Genomic DNA, 22,003 nt, shown 5'->3' with positions numbered 1-22,003 from the left:
AGCTGGGCTCTTCTGGGGGGGAAAGAATCTGTCTCCCTTCCATAGAAGAATGCAGGCACCAAATGCACTTCAAATGTGAGCTTCTAGCAGGCACTAGTGACATTTAAGCTATAATAAAAAATACTTCTGTTTCCTGCTGAAACCTTATGAGCCATGATTTGACACCTTTTCCACCAACTTTGGAGCTGTGGTGAAGGAGGGAGGATTAGCCTTGGGGCAGGTCATGAGCAAGGACAGAAACTGGGGCTTGTTCATCACTCAGCTGATCACTTCTTATTCCAGGGCTAGTTATGAGATATGTTAATTTGAACTGGCAGCAGATTTTGCATAACTACATGTCAGAACACTGGTCAGCCCTAACATTTGCCATGGAATTTAGTTTTCATATTATTAAAACCTTATAATGAAGTTTTACAGTGTAGATCTTTCTTCAAGCTTTGCTGCAGTGACGTTCAATGGTAGTAGAGAACAGACTCACTGCAAAGGGTGAAGGCTGGGATTTTGTTACTATTAAGCGTCTTGTGCTTGGGCTTAACGTCTTCAAAGTATAACACACTAAGAAATGTGGGGATTATGTCCATAGAACTTGCAGCATCCTTCTTTTCATGTATGCAACAGAGCTACCTAGAGCTTTTATGCAGGAGCAAAGCATTTACTGTTGATAATACTGGAACGATTTCTGTGACATCATCTTTTGTCTAGAATGTATGCATTTTATCCTCTCTTTGTAAAGGTAGTTCCACCAAAGTGATTGCCACTCTTCCAGTAATCTTCCCTGGAGAGGTTGCTTTTCCCTTGGGAAACCACAGACACCTGTGGCAAGCATGTTCCTGTGTGCCTGTGGAGGCTGAGGCACTGCTGCAAACAGCACAGCTTTGTTCCTGCTCTTTGACGAGAGAGCTGCTAGAGGAGAAGGAGATTCTGTGCCCAGGGAGGGCAGGCACAGCTGGGCAGGAAGGCAGCAGCTGCTGGAAGAAGCAGAGTTGCAGGGTCTGGAGGAGTGGGAAGGAGCTGGTTGAGTGAACTTTCTGCCCAGCAGCTCTTGTAGCTGAAGTTCATGCTTTGCCCTTACCTAATCACAGCTCTTCTCTTGCCACCCTGCCAGATGTGGGGGTCACTGGGGGGGTGATGCCCCAAGGGAGAGGCTGTGGGTGACAGCAGGAGCCTCGTCCATCTGAGGGACCCCTGCACTGGGTGCATTGTGGTAAACTCACTGCCTGACAGGCTTCACATCTTTTTTTTCCCCATTCTCATATTGGTGATGCTGGGAATACTGATTCCATGTAATTAAGACACAGCCTGTCTCGTTCAGCAGGTTTTTATTCCCAAGGGTTGCTGAGCTCTGTGGGGACCTTTCCCTTGAGCCAGGCTTGCAGGATAGAAATGTGCTCTCAGAAGTGCATGCCCATGTGGGTGATTTTCCATGGAGTGAGTGTGTCTGTGGGAAGTGTGAGCATCCCTGGGTGCCCCCAGGCAAGGGATGAGGGAAAAGCCTGTATGCTGATCCTCACTGAGACATGTGCTGGAAAAGGCAGGGAGATGAGGAGGGGGCTGGGCTGCCCTGGCTGGGGTTTTGTCCCTCCTGGAAGCCAGCCAGCACAGCTCATAATGCCTTGTGTCAGGAGACGGATGGGGCTCCACACTCCTACCTTGCAGGCAGGTAACATCAGCTGCCATGAGCATCTCCTGCTGTAACCCATGTGTCCTGGGAGCAGCCAGCAAAATCCTGGTGTCTGGTGCCTGCACGCTCAGGGTCCATCACTGGTGGCCTCTGGGCCATGTGCTGGTGGCTGCTCTGCCCCCTGAGCTGCCCCACTGCTGGGTCAAGCCTGGGCATGGAAGGTGGGAATCCTTTTAGGGTTTTCAGGTCAGCCCAGAGAGACTCCACATCTACATCTTAACACTTTGTCTGAATTCCTGAATGAAGAAAAACATAAAGTGAACCACAGTTTCATTCTACGGTGGGTCAGAAGCAGAAGCTGGGGAAGGGATGAGCTTCATCCTGTTTTTAGTATTTTTAATTGCAAACTGCTGAGCTCCTAGCCTTGTTATGCTTAATGATGTCTCAGTGCTTAAAATGTAGTTCTAAATTTTATGTAATAACTAAATAAATCCCCAATGGTGCTTGAGGTACCCTCTAAAAAGGGTTCAGCTAAGCATCTTGGTGATACTGGGCATAGCTGGACCAATGATTTGAAGGTGGAAAATGTTAAAGCAACACTGAGCTGGCTTTAATGTGATGGGGGAAAGCCTGGTGAGACATTTGCTGGTCTCAGGATGTCATCACCCAATGTTGTGGCAGAGGAATAATTGAAAGTGGATGGAAAGCTCACTACTCATACACATAAGGACTTTACTAAAATTTCCCTAAAGTCTTTAACAAGCAGGAAACACATCTTAATCATCAAGAAGTACAGAAAACCTCCCTAAAACTTTAATTGCTGGTCTGTAAGTCTGGAACTGGCAATCTCATTTTTATCGGGTCTGCTGAACAGCTGGATCGTCAGCCACTGAATATATTAGTTTATAATTAAAATGCTGCCAGTTCCTTAATTACAGGCACTGCTACAATATCATTCACCACTCTAATTTTTTGCCTTTCTGATGGGAAGCATGAGTATTTATTTTTCTTCATGATTTTCAAATAAAACATTATTGGAAAGGACACGTTTATTGTGTCACTCTGTTAATGGAAGGAGTGTGCCTTGCTAGTGCAACACACAGTGTGAGTGTTCAGGAGGTGACTCTGCAGGCAAAAATGCTTCCAGAAAGAAAAGCATGGGGGTGAGGTTTTCAGCTATCCAGTCTGATGGGAGGGTAGACTCTGACATGATAAATCCGGTGATTGGTCTCTCCCCTTGGCTGCTGAAATGCTGGCGTGATGCACTGATGGTAGGGAGATAATAACACTGCCTGAAAGCTCAGTTCGGTCTTATGTGCAGCTCTAACTCTTCATCTCCTGTTTTGCCACAAGGAAAACTAGAGCACAATCAATAGAGGAGCTTTTTTAACCTGTTCAATGCTTTGTTTAAACGAGCAGTAGCAGAGGAGTCCTTTTACTTTATTTGAATAAAGGGAGAGGTCATGGGACATTCCCCTGGGATCTCTCAAAATTTTGGAGGACACAGCCTCCTTTTTATCCCAATTTCCCGGTCGCATTTCCCTCTCTCTTTCCCCATGGCCAATGTACTTGAGAGGTGCAGACTTCCCAGAACACCTGATACCTGAGATTCCCCTCTAATGTATAACCTTCCCTTTTAATTTTTAATTCTTATAGAATTCATAGTTTTCCCCCATTGCTTCTTTCATTTTTCAATATCCAATTTCATTTATCAGCAAAACTGCAGTTTGTTTGTAAAGGCAAATATCCTTTTCCATTCATCAATCAGCGGAATTCATCCCATTGTTTCTTTTATCTCTCAGTGCTAGTCTTATCTACCAGCAGATCCACAGCTCTTTTCTAAAGACAAATCCGACATTCCTCTCACCTCCAAAAAGCCTTTTCAGCTGAAATAATGGAATGGTCCTGTATGGTCAGTTCAAGTACCTTACTTTTACATGTGAGTTAAGAGGAAGGCAGGAGAGGAGCAGGTGCAGGAGGGGATGGGGGGACGTGCAGCATCCACACAGAGAGTGTGGGACCTGGTGAGCCCCCCAGGAGCTGCTGTGGAGCCCCAGGAGCACACAGCTCAATGTGACTCGGTGTCTTTCTGTCTTGAGCACGCCATCCACGGAGCTTCAGAGCCTTTTAGCAAGCAAACACTACTTGCTGCCGTTTCACGCCTTGGGAATGGCTGCTGAAATGAATGAGCAGGAAAAGGACAGGGTGCTGAGCCCAGCCTGCTGAGTCTGACGTGGTTAATCACAGGCACAGACTGGCAGGGAGCAATTTGGAAATAACACAACTGGGAATGTTTCTTGTCTCATTCGCGTTGATGCATCCATGCAATCAGTACATTTTGGTCGGTTGCTATTATTTCTCAGTGAAATTGCAGCTCTCTGCTCCATGTGCCCAGTCTCCTTCCTGCTGCTTCCCCAAGGGATGAGCAATTGTAAAACAAACAGGAGGAGGAAGTTTGACAATGGGTGGTAACAGAACAATGAGAAATAGCAAGGTAGCTGAACTTTCCAGTGCTTCCCCAAGTGTCAAGACAAATGATATCAAGTATTTACTCCTCCACAGTGGCTCTGTGTTTCTATTGTTGGTGGGAGCATGGGGGTGGAGGCAGCAGAAGGGGCTCTGGGCTGGCTCGATTGAAAAGCTGCGGTAGTGATGGGTGTGAGGCCGTGAGCTGCACTCAGAGAAAACGGGAGTCACTGAGATGTGTGTTGATTCAATCAATTTAACCTTTCAGATGTGCATTGTACAGTGTACCCAGCAATCTGCAAGGCTTCCAGTTGCTGGGTGTGCATATGTTTGCAAATGTACACATATGCCTTCATATATGCACACAGTGAGGCTCTAGGTCTTGTCCTGGAGAAGGGGAACGAGGAAGGGACAATCAGCTCGCAGTTACTTGGCTTTGCTTTCCCTTTCTTTTTGCTTCCTTTCTGCTCTTCCAAGACAAAAAGCCTGCTGGCTCTCATCCCTTCCACGGTCACTCCCTGCAGGCAGCACAGTGGTTTGATGCTGCAGCCTGTCTTCAAGCACTCTGCCCTGAGCATTTGTTGTGTTCTGGCTGTTTGTCCCCACGGCGCTGTATCCCGTGGTTTCTGTTTGCCCCCAGCCAGGCTTGGTCTGCAGCTCACTACATGCAGGTTACAAGGGTTTCTAAATCCTCTGCTTGCTACTTGCATTAGCAGGAGAAAGTAAATATTCCCACTGCTTTTCAGCAATTCTCCACTCAGGCGCTGTTAGTGGCATAAACCATGTATCAGTTGACAGCGGGCTACAATGGCAACTGGCACAATTGAAAAGCCAGTGACATCGGGTTCCAAAGGATCCACAGGCCAAGTAATCAATCACTGGCAAGGCCTGGGCCTGTGGGTGCAGGGAGCAGGCAGCCCCAGGCAGAGCCTGCAGCCCCTGGCTGTGTCACCAAGGCTGGGCTCGTGCATGTCAAACTGCAGGGAAATGCTGTCCTGCCAAATAACCCTGCTGCTTCCCACAGGAATTTGGTCTCTAACCATGTTGTGATATTTTTTTCTTTCTTATTTTAAAATTTTTGTTGTATCTGAATAGTTTTGCAACCTCCTTGCGCCATTCTCTGCACAGTCCCTTGCCCAGATTGCAGGAGTTGTGTGATTTCCTTCCTAAAACTTGCTTGTTGGGTACTAGCTGCAGCCCTTATGTGATACCTAGCAAATTAGCATCATGTGAGAGGCCTGAATCAGAGGTGAACAGTTTTCTTTCATTGATTTGGTGTAGGATGGCACAGTGTTGGCTGATGTTCTTGTAGGATTGGGGTCTGGGTTTAGACTTTAGGTCTTGGTCTTATCAAGCTTAGGGAATGTCTCCACCTGCATCTTGAGCGACGAGGCAGTGGAGCACAAATCCCCTTTTTACCTTGAGGCAGTGGAGCACAAATCCCCTTCTTACCTTTCTACATCTGGTCAATATGTTGGCTATTTACTGTATAGGAAGAATATATATATATTGAAATAGGAGATCATGCATGGGATTTTGGTGCAGCAAATGTAAATATTAATTTCATTCAGGGTCATATAAGATTTAAGTGTAGTAATATTTTATGTAAATATTTGGGAATATGTTTGCAGTCAACTTGCCCTACCAGATCATAAATTATATATTTTGGTTTTATTCCAAATGGACTCCTACTGGAGCCTATTTGTTACGTGCAGCACACATTGTTATTTCCAGCATATACTTCTAATGAATCTTTTGTGTTGAGAAAAGCCAAATCCTTTCTTCTTTGGAGATAAACCATCCTTTTAAACTCTCTTGATGATGACTTTTCATTGTGAGCAAACTGGCAAAACATAAAAAAAGGTTGTTTAGGTAGTTTGCTTTTTATTTTCTCTCTATTGTGAGAGCAATTCAAAAACACATGTCTTTGCTGTTAAATATTTTAAGAACTCTCATGCACTATAATGCTCTCAGCAAACTTTTGCCAAGTTTCTCACTGTGATTGTGTAAATTCAGAGCAACCTGGCATGTAATGATCCTGAAACAACTCTTGCCCTGCTTTCAGGATGATGGGGCTGGATGTGTAGAATTTTGCATGCCAGAGGGTGCTTTGTTCCTGCTGCAAACACTGTCAGACTGCTCTTCCAGCTCTTGCATGAGAGAGGCAGCGTGGAGGGTTTGGGATCTGTCATCATCATTAGGAAAATAAAGTATTGGATGCACTTGTGTTGCATCATGTGGTATCCCAAAGAGAGGAGGTTTTGGGATTGCGCCTTCTGCTCCTGGCAGAGTTTTCTGTGTTTTGGGACATTTTAGAGAGAGGCTTTGAGAATCAGGGTGGTTCAGGCAAGACAATGAAAATTGAAGTGTGGGAGTAAGAATACCCTCATGGGATTGAGCCCCAAGGCCCAGGACTTGGGCACCGTGAACAATTGTGGGTCCATCCAACTCAGGATATTCTATGATTCTCCAGGATTTTAAGCTCTCCAGACAGTGCTAGGACTGGCTGTGCGTGTGAAACAGTAGTGAAACAAACAAACAAACAAAAAAGGTCTGAAAAGGGCTCACAAGGCAGGGAAGTGCTGGGAACAGAGCTGGTGGGATGCATGGATTCTGGGAATGGGTTTGTGGGTTCCATAGATCCCAGGAACAAGCCAATGGGAGGATGGGATGGATGCTGGGATGGATGCTCGGGTACTGAGAATGGGCTGGTGGGATGCTGGGAGGGATGCTGGGATGGATGCAGGGATGGATGCAGGGATGGATGCAGGGAGGGATGCAGGGAGGGATGAAGGGATGGATGCAGGGAGGGAAGCAGGGAGGGATGCAGGGAGGGAAGCAGGGAGGGATGCAGGGAGGGATGCAGGGAGGGATGCAGGGAGGGATGCAGGGAGGGAAGCAGGGAGGGATGCAGGGATGGATGCTGGGAGGGATGCTGGGAGGGATGCTGGGAGGGAAGCAGGGAGGGAAGCAGGGAGGGAAGCAGGGAGGGAAGCAGGGAGGGATGCAGGGATGGATGCAGGGAGGGATGCTGGGATGGATGCAGGGAGGGATGCACGGAGGGATGATGGGATGGATGCTGTGATGTATGCTCGGAGGTATGCAGGGAGGGATGCAGGGAGGGATGCCAGGAGGAATGCTGGGATCAATGCTCGGAGGGATGCTCGGAGGGATGCAGGGAGGGATGCTGGGATGGATGCTCGGAGGGATGCAGGGAGGGATGCAGGGAGGGATGCTGGGATGGATGCTCGGAGGGATGCAGGGAGGGATGCTGGGATGGATGCAGGGAGGGATGCCAGGAGGGATGCTGGGATGGATGCTCGGAGGGATGCTCGTGTCCCGGGAAGCGCCGTGCCCGCCCAGCCCGGGCTCTGCTGCCCCCTGCCGGCCCCTCCCCGCCGCGCCGCCCCGGGTTCGCTCCTGCGGCTCCCTCGAACTGCCGTGGTTTGCGTCCTCCGAACGTGCGGCCTCTCACAAAAGCTAAACAGACATAAATGTAACAGGTGTGGGGAAACGAGTCTGTTACCAGGTTCCTTCCTCGTGGGTTCCTGGGTTAAACCAGCTCCTGCCACTCAGCCAGCAATGACTGCTCAACACAGCCAGTGCTGCCTCTGGCCAGGACAGGTCCAGAGGTGCTCTTTCCATGAAACAATCCCTCCGTCGTTCCACCTGGCTCAGAGGTGTAAGGGCCCTCATCCTTCCCTTCAGGTCTCTGCTAGACCAGGCAAAGTCCACATCATGTTGCATCCCTGGCTTTAGGACTACTCTTGAGTATGTGGGAAGCTCCTTGGTACAAGGACGCTGAATTTCCTTTCCCGGGATGTCCTGGTGTCCCATTCCCCGAGTGCCTTCAGAACAGCCTCACACAGCCCTGCCATTCCAGCTCTGCTGGATACTTTCCCGCTGCCAGCAGGCAGGTGAATCACACGAGGCTAGGGTGGACACAAGCCAAAGCCAAACTTGACTTTGCCTCCTGGCTGCAGCAGCACACAGGAACAGCCTTTCTGTTCTACCTTTGCACGGTGCCCAGCAACACACAGCCCTGGGCTATGAGTGGAGAGAATTCTGCAACAGTGCTAACAACCTTTATTAAAATAGACTTGGGAAACGAAAGCTGAGGTAACCCAAGAACACGTTTGACAGTTGGGGTGAAGCACAGAAGGTGGAGCACTTCTCTGTTGCTAACTTGCTTTCCCCAGGGTCTGTTGCACATAGATCTGTAAAATGGTTCATCCACTGGATGCGTCCCTAATGCAGCTAGTCTAAAAAGAAAAAGCCACACAGATTCCCAGAGCAGATCTAACAGTACTTGCCTGCCTTTCTGAATTTTTTGTTTTATTTTTTTAAACTCATATGAAAAGAAACCTACCAGAGCCTCGAGTAAAGGAGGGAAAGCATGGTACAAGCCAGCTGTGACATCTGAAAAACTTATAATTATCTCAAATAACTCGTAATTTCTAGCTCATAAATCTTTTGGATATATATATATATTTTGCAATTTTCTTTGCTGGCAGCAGCTTTCTTCAAATTAACATGGTTTCAGAGATCCCATCATTTGACAGTGTGTCATGGTGACATTCTTTCTCTTCCTTCTTCCATCCCTTCATTAATCTTGCTAAATCTGTCTTAACAAATCCTGCCCAAGTAACCAGTTCTATCCAATGTTCAACTCTCCCTCTGCTGCTCTTATTTGGACAGGACAGAAGAAAAACTCCTGCCATTGAAAATGTCAGTTTATCATTTCAGCAGTTCTCTTTCTGCTTGTATTACTGCATCCACATGACAAGGGCATTGAGATGGACCATTTAGGCATATAATATCTTTCATCTTAGATAGGGTCAAGGCAAATCATAAATCCAGGAAACGGCTTTATAAAACAGTATGGTTGTTGAGATTCTGAATTTATGTACCTAGGTTTTTATACGTGTATATTTAGAGTCAATGCAGGTAAGCAGCATGACAGGAGAGCTTTCTAGGCAGGGATGTTAACATCATGTTACATCATGTGTGACCATCATGTGTGCCTTGCAAACATGACACACAAGAAACTGCTGGAACAGAAAATTAAAGGACATGCATATACACATTTCCAGCATATGCAGGGCAGATTTAAAGCTGGAATCTGAGTCTTGGTAATAAAGCAGGTTAAAATATTGGCTGATATATTAATTCCATTTGGTTTTGTTTCTTTTATGGTACAAATCTAATGTTCAAGAGGTTATAAGTATAAATACTGAAAAAAATAGAAGCAAGTATTTTGGGTGTCCCACTGAGGCTGTGTTTGCAATTAATTGATATTACTTTTTTCTTTGACTGGCCTGGTGACATCATGTTCTTGCTGACACAATGCACCAGGACAACTTGATTTTCTAGGGCAGCAACTTCTTTTCAAGATTGCATCAGCATAATTGGAATATATTCCTTTGCCATGCATTTGTATTGCTTCTCTTGTGTACATATCTTATTTCTCTGTAAATACTCCTTACCAGAGGGATAGACTTAGGTGTTGGCATGTTTCTGGTCAGGTTGTATACAGAGCAGTGTGAGTTCTGAGATAAGGTATTTGACTCATCCAAGTAATTTCCAAAGACTTGTGTAAAACAATGAATGGAAAAATTTGAGATTTTCACTGTTAGAAAGACTGTTTTTAACTGGTGAATATAATCCTCCTCTGTACCAAAATAGAGTCTAGATAGGTCATGGAGGCCATTTCAACCACAAAAAAAAATTAATACGGTTTAAAATTGTCCTTGAGTCCTTGTCACTTACCCTCTTCATAATTCATACATTCATGACAAAGACTCCTCCCTGATTTGGCAATAACTTAGTGTTGCTGCTTTACAAAATATTTTACCATTCCCTGTTGTTAGGAGGGGAAAAACACCATACACTTAATACTTTTTGATGGTGTACTTCTCCTGTTAAATGCCTGTTGTTTGCTTAGCCATCCCTCAACTTGCCAAGTGCAGAGAGAAGCACTGCATGTCTGTACAGGCTCCATGAAGCAAACCTGAGCTTCCCCTGTGTTCTGAGCTGACCAGCTGTGAACTAGAAGACTTTTGACAGCTTAGTAGTTCAGGGCTGCACTGCCCTACTGAAGTTGTGTGACTTCTTATCCAGCTGGCTTGCCTTTAGCAAACTTGGAATGTTAGCAAAACAAGCTCAGATATGTCTGTTCAGCCCAATCCACACAGATCCACAGCCACTCAGAATGGGAATTATATAGCATTTAGGTTATACATGTCTGAAATCTCAATAGTGGAAATCCCCTCTGCTGTCATTTAGTGAGACAGCAGTTCTATTCTGTGTAACATTATTTCACTTGAACCACATATGCTTATGGCAGTCTGAGTGAGATCCCAAATGTTTTCCATTACCCAAACCACTGGAAGGTTCCATTTAGTGAGTGTTCTTAGAACATGACCTACTCTTACCCCTTGTTCCTTCCTTCCTGCCTTACAAAAGCATAGAGCATATTCTATTATCTTCTCTTTTTTGGGAAGGTTGAAACTTTTCCTACTTCCCAACAGCTTGCTCAGACATCAGGATGATCCAGGTGGATGGATAAATTCCACTTTGCCTACTAATAACAAAAGTATCTCTGGTTCTTTAATATCATGATCATTGCTTTACTGCTTCATTTTTTCATCATGAGAAAAGAAGGGTTCCACCATCTGTTTCAGAAATTACGATGTATTTTGATAATAGTCAATTGAGAGATAAAATCCAGAAGCAGATTATAAATGGTATCGGGATTAGACTCCTGGTTCTTCAAGAACAAAGCTTTTAAATTGAAGTTTCAAATGGGCCATTTCAAAATGTGACTATTGATGTGGCACAACAAACACAGCAGAGCAAGGATTGGATCACTGCAGTTCTTCACATCACTTGGAGGAAAAATTTAAACCTAGTATGAGTTTTGGTTTTTTATAACCCTTAACAAGCATTACTTCTGTAGAAGTAATTTATTTTCTATGAAACTATCATATTCTAGTCTAGTCACAGTAAGTTCTAAAATGGCAGCTACTTTGAAAAACTAAGAGCCTACTTAATTCAGGTTTAGGTCCTATCTAGAATAGGGTATGGAAACTGGGACTCATGTAAAGATGCACTGCCCTCAGACTATCATGTAAGAAAAAGAGCCTTTATTATAAGGCTCAATCCCGACTAAAAATAGAAAAATCTGTGAAAACACCTTTTATTGGCAAAGTTTTGCAAACACCTTAGTTCACAAGTATGGTGTAAAAGCTCCATCCTTTGTGAAACAAAGTATATTTGTCACAAATTACAGAGTTTGTGGACTAACACTGAGTGCCTGTCTGCAAACATCTGCAACTGTTTTCCCCGAAGCACATGCAAAACACATATTTTTGTATAAAATTTCACAGCAGCAGTAGAAAACTATTTCCAGCTCCATCTCTCTTACTCTTGATTTCAACAGAAAGTGAAGATGCTTAGACTTTCTTAAGTAGCATTGTTAGTCCTCATATGACATCTACTGCTTGGCCTCTGCTTCCATCTGAGTTTCTTGGGATTCTTCAGCTTCTGAAAGCTTTTCATCATCTAAAATTCAATTACTGTTAGTCAGACATGCTTGATCATATATACAGACTATATTGCAGAACTTTGCCCCACTTAAAGCTTTTATTTTGACTGCTTTAAAAGTGTAGTGGAGTATCTCATTCCATAAAATTCTATGTTCAAACAAAAAATCTTTAGAGTTTTTAAGGATCGCTAAGACCTGTTACTGGAAATATGTGGTAAATTCCATAGTATCAATTGAAGCAAATGGTACCAGATTCCTTCTAACCCCTTCTTTCTCTTTGCCTACTAAGAGTTTATTTATTCTATACTGAAGCTGTGCTTTGCACTAAACTGCTACTTCCTTCACAAACTCCTGAAAGATAATCTATATATCTATATATAATCTATTTTGTAATGAAAATGCATTTTCAAGACTAATACTTAAGCAGGTGTTGGTAACACATAATAACAATAACCTTCTGCTAAAGTGCACCTAGGATTAACAGTTCATTCTGCTTAAGAAGATCTAGATGGCCTTACAGAATGAAAGTCTGCTCTTACAGCCATCTCTGCACTTAATCAGGTCATGCTCAGAGGCTGTACTAATTGTTCTGTCTCTGAAAGACACAACAAATATACAGAAAACAATATTTAAAGCAATATTACTGATATTAGAGCACAAAAAGTGCTGATTTGAAAATATTAAGTCTTTGTACGAGGAAAGATGAGTACAACTAATTCCTGAATTTAGCTCTGGTGTCTGACAGTTTTAGTCCCTGCCCTATCACAGATTCAGTCTAAGTAGGTTGTCATTTACCTTCCTTGTATTTCAATTTGTTTTTAGTAAAGCCTCAAATGATACGATGATAGCAGTGACATGTTCAAAACTATTGAAATAGGAATTATAAAAATAAATTTGGAAATAAGCACAAGAATAATTTTCTCTAAGAAATACTTTCTGTTAAAAAAACCCCCAAACCTCAAATTGCTATCCCCCATCCTCATATTTTAAAGAATTCTGCTGCCTACAAATTAACCTGAAGCTAGTTAGGAAATGGCACAGTGGGTAGCTTGTAGAAGAAAAAAAAAATCAGAGCAGTCTCAGGCTCTGGACTACTACTGGGGAAAGAATTCTGCCAATGCAAGAGGTCATCAGCCTCCATTGCACAGAGCTATCCCCCTCCTGGAAGCTGTGATTCCTTTTCATCTGCTAAAACCTAACCCAGTTATACCTATTACCAAAGAACAGCACTTACTCTCCAAGGTTTGCTGAAGTTCATGGATGGTGCTCAGGAGAACATGGAACTGCTTCCTTCTCAGCTCCAACTGGAATGATAAAATATCACTGTGTTTTAGGAAACAGAGGGCACATACAGCCAAACAACCCATAGCAGATTCTACATTAGTTGTATTCCTAAAAAAGTATTATATAACCACCTCTGTGAAAAACCTACCTTATCTTCAACATTTTCTTTAATGTGAGAAAGATTTTGCAGCTCTTTTCCCAAAGCTTCTAGCTGCCTGAAAAGAGATTGTCAGAGTAGTCTTAAAAAGTTCTGTAAAATTCTTGCAAAACAGATTTGCTCGAAGTAGAGGAGAAAGAACTATAAAATAAACTGTTTTTGTAAACAAAACAAGTGAAAGGATTTAGAGGTAAGGTCACTTCATGTAATTGTTAAACAATTATGTTCTAGACTTGTAATTTCAGGACTTTTACAAAAAATTAGGCCTCCAAGCTGGAATACAGTTGTACCCTGGGCATTTGTAACAATTCAGTCCTGACACAACATGTTATTTACCTGACCCTACAAGTTAAAGAAGCAAATTCATATGGTCTTAGAATATCCTGAGCCAGAACAGACCCACAAGGAACTCCAGTTCCTGGCCCTGCACAGGATACCCCAAGAGTCATGGCCTGTGCCTGAGAGCATTCTCCAAATGCTCCTTGAACTGTCGGGATTGGTGCTGTGACCACTTCCCTGGGGAGCCTGTTTAGTGCCTGACCACCCTCTGGGGGAAGAACTTTCTTGCTCTCACTTGAACTCACCATGCACCACCATAATCCTTTCTGAGGCAAAGAGCAGGTACCATAATACACCTTTCAAATGATGATGGAACACCAAGTCTTACAGCCAAACCTCCAGTTGGTCCTTCTGCTTCTAATGCCTATCATAATTTATGCACCATGCAATGAGAGCAAACTTCTTTAAAGGTGAAGTGGACTGAGGCTGATCATCCCTGATTAATTAGCAGGAAGAGTAACAGAGAGGTCAGCAAGGAAATCAACCTTTTTTTTTTTCCTGAAGCCATTGACAGCTGCTACAACTAGTGTGGGTAGGGAACCACAAAAACCCTCCACAGTCCTAAGTATTCCCTGTGGATGGGAAAAGGTCTATTTCAGTGCTACCTGAGGGTGTTGTCTGTTTTTGAGCCAGCATGCTTGGTACCTCAAAGGGAATACCTGAGAGAGTTGTGTGTGACGTTATCCCTTTCTTTGATGGAAGAAGGCTAACAGCTGATAGGCTCATACACCAATTTTGGAAGCATTTGGGTTCTAGTTTCTGAAAAACTTCCATTTGGCCAAATCTTGCTGTTCACACTGTGCTGTCAGGTGTAAGCAGACTGTGAGAGGACAGCCTTTTTTTTTCTAGTAACATCCAAGCTACATCTGGAATTTTACTCACTTTACACTCCAGAGAACCTTTGTTTAGCCTTCTTACTCTCATATCTCCTTTTCTAAGACTCCATGTCATTTCTTGGTCTTCTGAACAGCTCTTCTGATACTGCATCTAATTACACTGTGGGCACTGTTGTTTGGTACTTCAGCTCCTATCACTTCCTGAATTGGTTCCTGTGCACTACTTGTGACAAAGATGTTAACAGCTTCTTTTGTGCTGTATGACTCATTGTTCCAAGAAACAGACTCTTAAAAGCATAAAGTATTTTTCTAAACTGTGTCCTATTGTGCCACATAACCTGCAAAAGCTATAAATGTAACTCTTGCAATAAACCCTTCTGCTTTTTCTCTCTAGAAGTTTTCTCAAATGTTTTTAGTGATTAAGAGTTCCATGAAAAGTGTGACATTGTTAGTGAGGCTTTCTGTATTCTGAATTAAGGGTGGCCTTTGGGTTGTTGTATCATTTTCTGTATACTTTCCTGTAGACTGTATTCTTACCATCTGTAACAAAATGCTCTTTCTAGCTTTGCTAAAAAAACTTATGCTTGGATGTGTTAAGCAAAATTAGAATAATCCCTCCAAACCTAAACAACCCAGCATCCTCTAAGATAAAAAAGTATAATTTATCACAGAATTGTAGAATAGTTCCAACCCCTTGCCATGGGGAGGGACATCTTTCATTACACTAAATTGCTCAGAGCCCCATCCAAACTGGCCTTAAACATTTCCAGGGATGAGGCAGTCACAACTTCTCTCATTTAGTTGTTTCTATTCTTAATTGACTTATCTGAAAAACTGCATTTTTGGTAGTTCTTTATTAAAATCTCATTTGATCAATATCACATGCTGGCTAATGAAGTAAGAAGTACTCAAGCCTCATGAGAATTTCCTGTAATAATCAAAGTTGGGATAATGAAATTAAGGCACAGAAAAACAACTAACAAGAAAAATGTGTGAAATATTGTCAGCAGTTTATAGCTATTAAAAATGCTATTATTAGGGTAATAGTATAACCAAAACACTTCCATTTGCTATGAAAGGCTATGGAATATGAAAAGACAGCCTCCCTTGGCAATTTCACTGAAAGTGGGAACAGGATATGTGCACAGCTGCACTTAAATGGGAACAGTAATCCCACACTGCATCTTTAATCAGTTTTAGAACAACAAACTCATAGATGCAATAAGTCCTGGAATGCTTCAATGGCTCAATAAAGTTAATCTCCCCACAGCTGCCCCAAAAGCACAGATAGTGATGCAAACCCAGAATGTGACAAGCAGCACTGTGAGTTACATGCAAGATGAACTGGACAACAGGCAGGTCTGACCTGCATGCCAGGGCAGGTTATGTGTGGTGCACAACACAGCCATTTATAACCGGGCATGCAGGAACAGTGACGAGAAGGAAAACACAAAAAAAGAACCCTAGGAGCTTTCTCCTGCTTTCTCTCATTCCACCTTATCTGCTTGTGTGTTATGCATTTCAAGTGACTACTTAATCTGGCTGGAGCAAGGACTTCCCATCATCTCCCTTTTCTGAGTAACTCAGAGGTAAACTGACATGAGATGTGCATTTACAGTTCACTTATTCACCTTAATAGTGGAAAAAATTCAACTAGAGAACAATTAGCAATGCTTCTGACCCATACAGATGGGAAATTAAAGCTCATAAGGGCACAGAAACACAAGCTTTTATTGTGTCAAAGAAATTATATACATGTGAAGAAAAGTCAGACTGAAATCAAGAAAATGTCAAGTCTGGTGACTTTTAGTTTACTGCTGTATTATAATTTAATGTAGTTTTATACTTACTTCAGTGTTTCATGTCTGTCTGGGTGATGCTGTATGACTTTGGCCAATGCATCATATTCTGAAAGACATTTAAACAGTTAATCTAAATACTTCTGAAAATACAGATTCAAGAATCTAAACTCAGGTGCCACAGAATGGGAGATTCTTTTTCCTTGAAAAACTGTTATAATGTTTTTCAAAACACCTTAAGATAGCTCTGCACTGCTTCACACTTAGTCTTTTGTGTCTGGTTCATAAACATTGGGTTTAGATAAAATCAAATGTATGTGTACAGAAAATGGTGCTGATGTTACACATGAACATTAAGGATTTTTAGAAAAAAGTCTAAAATTACCCATGGATTTTTTTTTTCATTTTTAGGATTTTTTTAAAAACTATTACACACTAAGAACAATATTATGGTTTTTCAGCAACTAACACAGACATTTCCTGATTGTAAGATGACACATATGCCAACTACCTCATTCACCTGGAAAAATTTGTGCTGCAGACTGGACAGAACATATGAAAAAGCAAACAGATTCAGACCTACGTTTGTGAAGATGTAAGAACTCCACATTCCCACTGGTTCAGGTTATTTTAATTTATAGCAGAGTTCAAAACTATCCACAGCATTGATCAAACAGTTGTATATACAACCTTTCATGTTATACTTCTAAAATTTATTTTTGTCGTTTCATTTATCATGAAAAAGCAATTTTTGCTTCTTTTCAACTGCTCATCTTTTAGAGTGTTTTAAGTTTCAATGAATTATGAGTATATAATTTTAAAAGTAGGAAAAAATATGCCTCTTAAAATAGTTGTTCAGAAAGGATACCTTTAGGTTTTCCTGACACTGCACGTCATTGAGATCTGGTCCAGTCTTGCCTGTGTCATCCACAAAAAACTTTGAACAGTGAGTGGAACTCACTAGGCTGAATACAGTAATCATGATGCCTTGCACTTTCAAAAATTTAGAATGTATTTTCCAATACAATGTATTCTAAAAGATAACAAAACAATGAAGCCCACCACTGTAAATAGAGATATGGCACCTTACCCTGGCGATTTTTTCGAATCCTTTTTGCTTGCAGGATTTGTTTTTTGCATTCAGAGATCTTCTCATGGGCTGCAGCTATACTGTTTTCTTAAAAAAAAAAATAAGAAATAGAGTTATATTGAACTCAAACAATACATGAAAATAAGCTATTCTACTAAACTATAAATGCTACTTGTGACATGGTGGCTTGTTAGCTCCATCAGCTTAAAAACTATATACACTTGTAACAACTCCTATTTGTATGTATTCTATATAATTATAAGATGCTTATAGCATATATGAGTGCTGTCTAGTAAGGCAATAAACAAACCCAAAAAATCTCCAACCACTCATCAGATGTATATATTATGTTCACGAGAACTGGCTTGAGCTTGTTCATAAGAGAAACTGTCAAACAGAAATCAGTAATATTTTCTCATGTTTACCTATATCCTTATAGATTTTTTCATAGTTTTCCATCTCTCTCAGGTTCATGTCATACACCAGAAGAGTTTTTCCCATTGAAAATTCACACTGTGATAATGTACTCAGCATTCGTTGGTACTGGGTGTATCTGAAAATGGACAAGACGTTTACTCCCAAGCAGCATAAAAACAGTTCCTAACTTTACAGAGCAAGAAAACAAAATTTCATGTAACATAAGGGACAGCTAAGTAACGATTATTCAATAAATAAAACACTTCAAAGATTCGTGTATAATTTTTTGGGATTGCAGTTAGAAACACTGCACAAATTAATTCCACTATCATGTCCTTATCAGTGTAATGTGGGTAGTGAAGCAGTGAGCACTTTGACCCAAAGCTTACAAATTTTCCAGCTACGGTTGGCTCTGTGACCACCGAAACAGTATTTTAATACTGCAGTATTAATATTGTAGTGTGCACACTCTGTATACACACTCGTAATATTGTGTCCTCTGGGAATTTATATCCACTATTAACAGAGACACCACAGCAGGCTGTCACTCGTACCTTACTAAGTTACACGTAAAAAAAAAAAAAAAAATAAAAATAAAGAGAACGACAGCAGCAGAAATACCAGCAGTGTTTCCCTTCCCTAACAGAACAAACGCAGAATTGCCAACTAAAATATCCGAGTCATGATCCTGTTAAAAGAGCGGGACTCCCGGCTGGATCACGCAGCAGGCACAGCAATCCTGAGGGCATTCGAGCGGTGCTGGCAGATTTCACCATACAGCCTTCAGTGATTTCGGACCCGTCTGCAGCCCTCCTCTCCCAGCACAGCCCCCGGCGTTTGTCCTGGAAACACCACAGAGCCGAAGAAAAGCGGCCGCGTACATTTTGACACGGATCTCTTCCAAATGGATCGAGCCCTGCTTTCCACTGAAACGCAAGCTAAGCAATTCCAGGACTTAAAAAGCCAAAGCAAAACAACAGATACCCTTCCTCCTGAGATCCGGAATTACACCACTTAATGAAACTCTTCACCAACAAATTGATCCGCCTGTCGTCACCAGCTCCATCGCCATCGATCAGCAGCCGCTTGCGGATAACTTCATCTGAGGAAAAACTCCCGTTGAGCCCTCACGCCATGGCAGCCGCCTGCCAGCGCCGCGCGCGGGTCCCTCCCGGCCCCTCGGGGAACGATTCCCGGAGCCGGAGCGGGCGGATCTGCTGAGCCGGGGCTGCATGGAGGAGCAGGGCCGCGGGGCCGGGGCCGCGATGGAGGCCGGACCGCAGGGTGAGCGGCCCCGGGCAGGGCGCGGGGCCCGCGGGCGGCCGCTCCCCGGAGGGCGGGCGGGGGGCGCGGCTCTGCGGGGAGCCCCGGCGGGGGTCGCGGCGCGGGGCGGGAGGGAGGAGGGGAGGATGGCGACGGGGAGGGAGGGAGGTCTCACCGTCGGTCACGGCCCCCATGGCGGCGAGTGCCGGAGCCGGCGGGGCGGCGGCAGCAGCGAGTGAGGTCAGCTTCCCACAATGCAGCCGGCGAGAGCGGCGGCCATGGAGGGGGAGGCGGCGGCTGCTGGGGCCTGAGCCGGCGGGCGGCGAACGCGCGGCCCGGGGAGGGCGGGCGGGCGAGCCCCGCGCCCCACGTGGAACCGGCCCCCTGGCGAGGGGCGGCCCCGCCAGGTGAGCGCCCGACGGGGGAGGGAAGCGGCGGTCCCGCAGCCAGGCTCCACCTCCCCGGCCCCGCCACCCGCACCGGCCCCGCCGCCCCCCGCCCGGCCGCCCCGCCATGCCCCCGGCACATGGTCCCGCGCCATCGAGGCCGCCGGGGTCGGGGCCGCCTCGACTGCCCTCCCGCCACGGCCCTGGCTCGGGGTGACCTCCCCGGGGTGCCCTCGGTGGTCCCGACCTCCCTGCGCAGGGCTCCAGCACGGCCCTGCCATGTCATCCCACCTGTAGCGATGGTGGCGATGGACAAGGGAGCAGGTGGACGGTCCTGCCGTGGTGGTGATGGCACAAGGGAGCAGGTGGACGGTCCTGCCGTGGTGGCGATGGACAAGGGAGCAGGTGGATGGTCCTGCCGTGGTGGTGATGGCACAAGGGAGCAGGTGGACGGTCCTGCCGTGGTGGTGATGGCACAAGGGAGCAGGTGGATGGTCCTGCCGTGGTGGTGATGGCACAAGGGAGCAGGTGGATGGTCCTGTCATAGTGCCCCATGCCATGGACATGGATGGCACTGTGAGGGTGGTGGGATCCCCTGGTGTGGCTGTCCAGCCCTTGTGCCTGGAGGGAGCAGGAGCACTGGCTCCTCGGTGCCTTTTCCCTGGTGAGGGTGTGAAGGATGTGCCCATGGCATAGGTGTTGGGGAGCTGGGCTGGCCTCCCCTGGCCACCCTTGACATCATCCCCATGCTGGGAGGACCAGCAGCGGGGCCTGGGCTGTGCATAAAAAATCATTATTCTGATGTTTCCTAGCGTGTTTGACTATGATCAGCACGTAGGAACAATAGCTGTTTCTTTCTGTCCTGCCAAACTAAGCTGGTGCTGGAAAAAGTGGCTAGAGGTGTCTGGAGAAAAGAAATGTTAAGGTGTTACCATGTGTTGAGTTTTAGGCTTTTGGTCCATAGGTTTGGATGCTGGCAATGTTATTGTAGTGTATGTGCTGTAGCTCACAGTACCTGGGGAGCTGCCAGAGCCTGACACCTTCCTATTCCTTCTTCATTTTGGTTTGGGCAGTTTGGTGGCTTATGGTCTTGTTCTGCTTAGTGCTATTCATTGATGGTTTTTGGGTGGTGGGGAAAATCAGGGTGAGAAAAGAACGAAGTAAATAAGTGCTGTAATCTGTTAGTTCCTGGTTTTAGAGCTGTTAGTGATTAGGAGGCACATTTTTGTTCTGGATAGAGGCATGGAAACAGCTCTTTACGGGTTTGTAGATCGTTTCAAGTCAGTACTTTGTCTTCAATGGGCAACTGGTCAGGGCCTTTGGAAGGTGCTATTAGGAAAGCATTACTGGGAATGGTCATTAAAACTCAGTCTGAACTTTTAGGAATAAAGCATTTCCCATATGGGAAACTTGGATAAGTGGCTTCTGTTCTTGAAGTTTTTATCTAGTATTATGTGATTGGAGACTGATATAATTTTATATAGAAACCTAATGATCTATCCAGTTACCTAGGTTTGGGCCAAAGAATGGGCCATGCATTCACGAATTGTGTAAGTGCTACTGAAAGTACTCACTTTAATGGACTCTGATTATGTTGCCATTTATTTGGTTTGACTAAAAACTTTCTTTCCAAAGTCTTTTTCTTAAGACTTTGGTTGCTATGGTACAGCCTAGTATTTTGCAAAAGGATGAGAAGCCATAGCTGAACTTTTCTATGAAAATTTTGTACAGTTACTGCCTTTCTCTCTTTATCCACTAATTTCCTTTTGGAAGTCTTAAGCATCTTTAAACATCCAGTTTACTCAAGACTTAATATTTTTCTTACACCTCTCTTTCCATTTTCTGAGCACTTTTGGTTTTTATCACAGAGGTAGGTTGGTCTGAACTAAAGACTATTGTAGGTGAAAATCCACAATTATCTATTTAATCATCTCAAAACTGTGTGATTTTCTGTCATTTAATCCAATACAATCTTTTCTCACTTTGTTCATCATTCCACTCTTGGTCAGAAAGTCTTACTAAGCTGTGCACGATGATAAATAGATAGTCCTTGAGTAATTAATTTAGAATACACCAGTACATATGACTAGTTAATAATATTTAATGACTTTTGTGCCATTCTTCATGTGTTACTAATTACGAGCTTTTATGAAATTTTTTGTTCTGGGTCTTAGGCTCGTAAGAACAATTTTGAGAACAAAGCCATTATTTTTCTTTTTAAGACAGGGCTTTCAGGCATCATCGATGTTCATTAACTTTTCTCCTTTAGAATGGAAGTAGAACTTGGTAAATATATCATCAAGAATCTCACTAAGGCTAGGTATTGATGCAGCAGCCTATTCTCTCTTCTACTCTATTTTGACATATTAAATATCCATCAGATGTTTTTGCTTGGGAAGCCAGTTCCAGCTTGCTGGGTTTCTATACACATTTGAGAATTCAGTGTGTCTTAGGAGTTTTTGTTTTGCTTTGCTCCATTTCCAAGAAGAATTCCTCATCTCGTAAGTGTGAAACAGCCCGTGTTTCTCATGTGTGGAGGCTCTTGCACTGGGCTGTATACAGCTGTCTTTGCCATTAATTCAGTGTCATGTGTGATGTAGATCACTGGAACAGGATTGGCTTACTCTTATTTATTTGTCCTTCACCACTTTGGGTATTCTGTGCAGATTCTGTCAGCTGCAGTCTTTTATATAATCCTATGAGTGACCAGCAGAAACAGTGAGTAACACTGGACCTTCCCTAAAGCATCAGTAATGGAGATTCACGCAACAGAAAAAAAATGTCTTGCACAGAGGATAG

General features: G+C 43.9%; 1 protein-coding gene across 1 annotated transcript; it reads right to left on the bottom strand.

The window, feature by feature from the left end:
• Positions 1-11,295: 11,295 nt before the first annotated feature.
• On the bottom strand, positions 11,296-19,021 carry THOC7 (THO complex subunit 7). The gene is made up of 8 exons (XM_062500750.1): positions 18,994-19,021; positions 18,540-18,657; positions 17,564-17,691; positions 17,139-17,225; positions 16,100-16,157; positions 13,066-13,132; positions 12,868-12,937; positions 11,296-11,650 (listed from the first exon to the last, which is right to left on the bottom strand). The coding sequence occupies exons 1-8, from the start codon at positions 19,010-19,012 to the stop codon at positions 11,583-11,585; spliced, it is 615 nt and encodes a 204-aa protein (XP_062356734.1). The 5' UTR covers positions 19,013-19,021; the 3' UTR covers positions 11,296-11,582.
• Between the last annotated feature and the right edge of the window lie 2,982 nt (positions 19,022-22,003).

The sequence above is a fragment of the Cinclus cinclus genome, chromosome 12, assembly GCF_963662255.1.
Source record: "Cinclus cinclus chromosome 12, bCinCin1.1, whole genome shotgun sequence".
Taxonomy (NCBI): Eukaryota; Metazoa; Chordata; class Aves; order Passeriformes; family Cinclidae; genus Cinclus; species Cinclus cinclus.
The sequence above is the reverse complement of the archived record's forward strand: the minus strand, read 5'-3'. Positions and strand labels throughout refer to the sequence as shown.